This window comes from Anomaloglossus baeobatrachus, chromosome 2, assembly GCF_048569485.1.
Source record: "Anomaloglossus baeobatrachus isolate aAnoBae1 chromosome 2, aAnoBae1.hap1, whole genome shotgun sequence".
Classification (NCBI taxonomy): domain Eukaryota; kingdom Metazoa; phylum Chordata; class Amphibia; order Anura; family Aromobatidae; genus Anomaloglossus; species Anomaloglossus baeobatrachus.
In genome coordinates, this window is record NC_134354.1 from 425,518,467 (window position 1) to 425,524,577 (window position 6,111).

Sequence of the window (6,111 nt, forward strand, 5' to 3'; positions counted from 1 at the left end):
GGGCTGGAAAAGAGCTGAAGACACTACATACAGTCCCACCCCGATTCATGAAGATATGAATAGAAAAAAAATTTTCAAGCACAGATTAAAGACAATATACATATCATGCGCCATCTGTATCCGCAGACGCGGATTATTGCTACTGCGTTGGACTCAGTTCACATTGCAGAGTCCGACATGCAACCTAGTATCTCGTAAGTGCTCAGCTCGACTGGACATCGTCTCAGTTGTTTCACTGCTCCCCGCCGTGCAGGGGATAATCCTTGTTGGAGCAGCGTAATGAGAACCAGGTTGCTGATTTTCTTCCACAGCTGCTCCTCCTATTTAAGGCTGGGGTGTGTAGTAGGAGATCACCGAAGATAGTTTCTGCTTGCAGTTACGATAGCCCGCTGTCTGTGGTGATCCTCCATTTGGTGATCGGCGATTTATTGTCTGAGCTGCTTGATAGCTCCCTGGTGTACTCCGTCCCCTTTGGTTTATTCCCTAATGTGTCTTTTTGTTTCTCATCTGTGGATATTTGCGGTGTAAGTTTGAGTTTATCCCCTAGTCTTTGTCTTGTGGGTGGAGTTATTCTTCGTGTTCTGTCCAGCCCTGGGTTAGGGGATGTGGGGGTATTAGATCAGGGCCCAACAGGACACCCTGGTGGCTCAACCCTGACCACCTTCAGGTCTACTGTAAGGATAAGGGACAGCACAGGGTCCCCAGCCTTAATGTCAGCTCAGTAGCCCCTGTGCCATCCGTACTCCCCATGGAAATACAAAATGTATTTCTTCACCTCAGGTATCATTTTAATCAGTATCACAGCGCCAATATGGCCCTGTCTGTACCTTAAATGCTGCTGACAGGTTTGCTTTAAAAATATATACTTTTTATTACTATTGGATCTAATAAATTATAAATAATTATTTCCTCTCCTTGTTTTAATCTTTAGGCCATTTACAAAATGGTTGGCACTGTAATTATGATGCGCATGAATCAAGATGGCCTAACTCCACAACAGAGAGTCGACAAAATCTTCACAAAGATGGACAAGGACAGAGATGATCAAATCACCCTTGAAGAATTTAAGGAGGCAGCAAAGAGTGATCCCTCCATAGTGCTGCTTTTGCAATGTGACATGCAAAAATAGCCTCTTCTCCACGTTCTCGGCTCTGTTGAGCACCCTGCATGCACCTCACTACCTTTCCCATCCCACATCGTCCTGGGACTTTCTTCCTATTCAGTAACAGTCCTGATCTCATGAAAGAGGGAGGTGGTGAATCAACTTCTCAACAAATGATGATATGAGACTGATAACGCCGACCAGTATAACACACACGCACAGATACACACATCGGTACACAATTTCATTGTGTACAGGATTTCAGCTCTATCATGTCATTCTTTTTTTTTTGGGCTTAAAGTTTAGATATTATTCGCATAATTCTACATATATAAATCTGTCTGTGAATGAGTAAGGTAACAAGAAGAGTCTAGTTCTTCACAGTAAAAATGTTTACATTTACTGTTTGATTGGTCATGGATGAATTCATGAAATTTGTTTGGCGCTTGATATATAAGCAGTGTACATTATACATATTTTCAGCTGGGCAGCTAAGCACTGGGATATGTTTTTTTGCTTTCAAAAGTCGTAATGCGTTCCAACAGCCAGCCTACAGTGTTGGGCTATATTTGGTCCCCTACTTTGAGGGGTTGTCCAAGATTGACCCAACTTGGCACTTATCCACAGGATAGGTGATAAGTTGCTTATCCATGGGGGGTACAATATCTGGGACCTCATGATTATAAGAGCAGGGGTCCCGAGTCCTATGTGTTAATGAATAGAGTAGAAGCGCACATGTGGGACCATCACTCCAAAATCTCTAAGACTGACAGATATAGCTAAGTGACTGCCGATAACAGTCCAACAGATTTGTAGTGGAGCTACAGTAGCAAAAGCGTAGGAAAAACTAATTCCCTGTGGCTTCCCTGCTTATAGCTCAGCATTGCTCCAGCTTGTTACATCGGCATCTCAGCTCATGTGCAGTGTATAAGGGAATAGCAAACTATTGGATACCCAGCAATTTCCTCATACATGAGTTTGTGTGCATAAAACTGGAGGTAAATTTCATATTGCTATTTAGGCAATTGACTTTAGATATCAACTTTAAAGAAATCCCAATTAGGCCATTTTCCCATGTAATGGCGCATGTTTTGTGCAGAAAATCAACTATGTTCACCTTTTTATAAGCAAACTAGTTGTGATTTCACAAAGTCATACCCACTGTGCATGTAAAGAAGTCTCAAAACTGTTTTTTGGGGGGTGTTTTTTCCCATATACACTTATGGGGAGTCTGAAAAATGCACATAAAAGAGCAAATCCATTTTAAATGTTTCTGATGTTTTGTCAAATCAACACCTAAAACGTGTTATATTACATAATATATATGGAAAACTCATCTAACACAAGAATATAATAAACAGAGCAGAAGGCCTACACCTGTGGGGAACAAAAGCAGTATTACCCCTACATGGAAACACGGCCTTACACATGGGAGGGAATATAGAGGAAAACCATAAATCTATGAACTGAATGTTACGGTATTTATGTCCATATAAGTCACAATAGATTGGCTCTGGATGCATGGCATGCGCTTTTATTTTGCTTTACATATGAGTAATTTGCATGTTACATAAGTAGAATACCAACATGCTATTTCTTGTCATTTATTTATATAATTTTTTTTTTACAAGAAATGTGCATAGTTACAGTGTCTGAGTGTTGTTAAATGTGAATTTGTGGCAGATACCACATAGGTGATTGTCATTGATGAAACTGTTCTTTTTTTCATAGAGATCTCAAACCACCAAGTGCATGGCAGACACATATTTGGAGCATTATTACCGCATTTCTAGGTGACTTGAGAGACAGGCTCAGAAATTTGTTTGTGACAAGACTTCTATGGCAACAATAATAACTACGAATTCCCTTATGTGCCAAATAAACGGATAAGCAAACAAATTGAGCCCTAATTGTGTTGCTATGGTTACCATAATGCAATTATGCTGAAAAATTGTATGTCAATTTAGGGCCTGTCTGCCTTTTAACTGTCCCCATGACTGTCCCAGCAGAAAATTCCTAAACCCTTGCTTGCTCTGTGTGTGAATGTATAGTCTGAACAGTACAAGTTGACTTGGTATATTTTTCTATTTGAAAATAAAAAATATAATAAAATCGTGAAAACATTATTTTGCATTTTTAATAAAACCCATGGGAAACTACGAAACTAATGCTCACAGTGTCACACTTGAGGACAAAAGATATATATTTGTGTGTGTTTATAATGATATTATAACAACTAGTGATGAGCGAATACTAAAATATTAGGGTTCGGGATATTTGTACAGAATACCTAGTACTGTTCCAGTATTCGTCACAAATACCGAACCTAATGCAAGTCAATGGGGAACCCAAGCATTTTTCTTGAAGATTTCCCAGAAAAATGCTTTGGTTCCCCATTGACTTGCATTAGGTTTGGTATACATGACGAATTGACGAAGAATAGGATAATACTATTTGTTTGGTACGAATAACCTGATTCTGAATATTTAGTATTCAATCATCCCTAATAGTTACACATATCAGGGCCTTGAAAAAGTATTCATACCCTGTGAAATTTTACCCTTTTTTTCCATGTTAATCCTATAAGCTTAAATGTATTTTATTGGAATTTTATGTGATATACCAACACAACAGAGCAAGTATTTGTGAAGTGTAAAGGAAATGATACATGGTTTTCTAAACACTTTAAAACTTTAAATTTGAAAATTGGGACATGCTTTTACTGCAATTACTATTTTTGGGGTATTTCTACACCAGCTTTGAACATCTAGAGGTTGAATTTTTTTGACCATTCTTCTTTGCTAAATAACTGTAGCTCAGTGAGATTGGATGGAGAGCGTCTGTGATCAGCAATTTCCAAGTCTTACCACAGATTCTATATGGGATTTAGGTCTGGAGGGTGACTGGGCCATTCAATCACATGAATATGCTTTGATCTAAAGCATACCTTTTGTAGTTCTGGCAGTATGTTTAGAATCGTTGTTTTGCTGGGTGGTGAACCTACGCTCCTGTCTCAAGTGTTTTGCACTCTCTAACAGGTTTCCTCCAGGATCGCCCTGTGTTATGCTCCATCCATCAACTCTGACCAGTTTCCATGTCCCTGTGGAAGAATAGCATCCCCACAGCTTGATGCTGCCACCATGTTTCAGGATGGGGATTGTGTTTTCAGGGTGATGTGCAGTGTTACTTTTCCATTATAAACAGCATTTTGCATTTAGCCCAAAAAGTTCTACTTTGGTCCCATCTGACCAGAGCATTTTCTGCCACATGCTAGCTGTGTCCCATATATAGATTACTGCAAACTGAAAACAGTACTTCTTAAGGCTTAGGCTATATGCGCACGTTGCGTACTAGCCCTGCAGAAATTTCTGCAGCTATCTGAAGAGCACACGTGCGCTTCAAATCGCTGCAGAAAATGTCCGTAGAGAAAAAAAAAAGCCGATTCCATGCGCTCTGCCTGCAGCTCCTGCCATAGACAGAGCAGGAGCTGCCGGCAAAGCGCACGGAAGAAGTGACATGTCACTTCTTAGAACGCAGCGCTTCGGGCAGCAGCCGAAGCGCTGCGCTCTAAGACGCCACGTGTGCACGGCCCCTGCACAATCTCCATAGACTGTGCAGGGGACGCAGGACGCATGCAGTTACGCTGCGCTACAAAGCGCAGCGTAACTACATGTATTTACGCAACGTGCGCACATAGCCTTACTTTAAAAAATTGCGCTTTTTTTCTTGCCCCTTTTCCATAAAGGCCAGTGGAGTATACAACTAACCATTCCTCTGGGGACAGATTCTCCCACCTGAGCTCAGGATCTCTGCAGCTCCTCCAGAGTGATCATGGGCCTCTTGGCTGCTTCTCCAATTAGTACTCTCGTTGGTTGAGATGTCACTTTAGGTGGTGTAATGTTGCGGGGTTCACACATGGCGACAAAGAGGCAGTGACCCAGTACAGTCCAATTCACATGGCTTTTATTCAGCACTTGAAGATAACAGGTAACCATAGATGTCCTTCGGGTCGCAGCCAGGGTTCCACACAGTACTAATAAAAGCAGACAAAAGGTACCGGTCACCATGGGAGACGGCCTCGCCGGGACGCTCCACGTTGCGATAGCAGAATCAACAGACCTTTGATCTAGCTCCACACAGGGCTGGTGTACACGGAGCTCCCTGCTCTGCAACTAACAAAACAAACTCTGCCCCTCCCAAACCTTTGCAGGAACTTTTAAATGAAATCAGTGGTCATGAGCCGTATCCAAAACCCGTCCCGGAGGGAGTAGACTGACCACTGTCCAGTACTCTAACATGTTTGTGTGCATTCTGGGGAATATATACCGTCCTTCAAATATGAGTCCCCCCATTACCTCACAGTGGACAGCCATGTCTTGCTAGATTTGCAGTTGAGCCATACTCCTTCTGTTTTTTCATGATGGATTGAACAATGCTCTGTGAGATGTTCAGACTGTGAGCTATTTTTTTTTTTATTTATAACCTAACTCTACTTTACACTTCTCCACAACTTTATCTCTAACCTTTCTGGTGTATTCCTTGGTTTTAATGCGTAATATTCTCAAACAAACCTCTGATGCCTTCACAGAACAGCTGTAGTTATCCTGAGAACAAATTACACACAAGTGGATTCAGTTTACAAATTAGGTGACTTCTAGAGGTAATTACTCACTCGATATATTATTTATGGGTATCAGACTATAGGTGGCTGAAGACAAATGCACGCCACAATTTTCAGATTTAGATTTTTAAAATATTTATAAAACCATATATCATTTCTTTTGTACTTTACAAATGCTTGCTATTTTGTGTTGGTATATCGCATAAAATAAATTTGCTTGTGGATATAAAGTGAAAAAATGTGGAAAAGTTAATGGAGTATGAATACTTTTGAATACTATCTCAAGGCAGAGATTGAGGGATTTCACCAGCACAAAAATCCAGGCATCTTGTTCTTTAAAATGAAACTTCTTTATTTAATCATCATTAAAAAGTCCATGCTATGGTAA

The 6,111-nt window shown here is 40.6% G+C and overlaps 1 protein-coding gene across 1 annotated transcript in view; it reads left to right on the forward strand.

The window, feature by feature from the left end:
- The window catches only part of HPCAL4 (hippocalcin like 4), a 103,042-nt gene extending 99,819 nt beyond the window's left edge, over window positions 1–3,223 (forward strand). The window contains exon 4 of the mRNA XM_075336217.1: window positions 932–3,223. Within this exon, the coding sequence (XP_075192332.1) occupies window positions 932–1,129 (198 nt within the window). The 3' untranslated portion in view covers window positions 1,130–3,223. The remainder of the gene's footprint in view (window positions 1–931) is intronic.
- The last annotated feature ends 2,888 nt before the right edge of the window (window positions 3,224–6,111 follow it).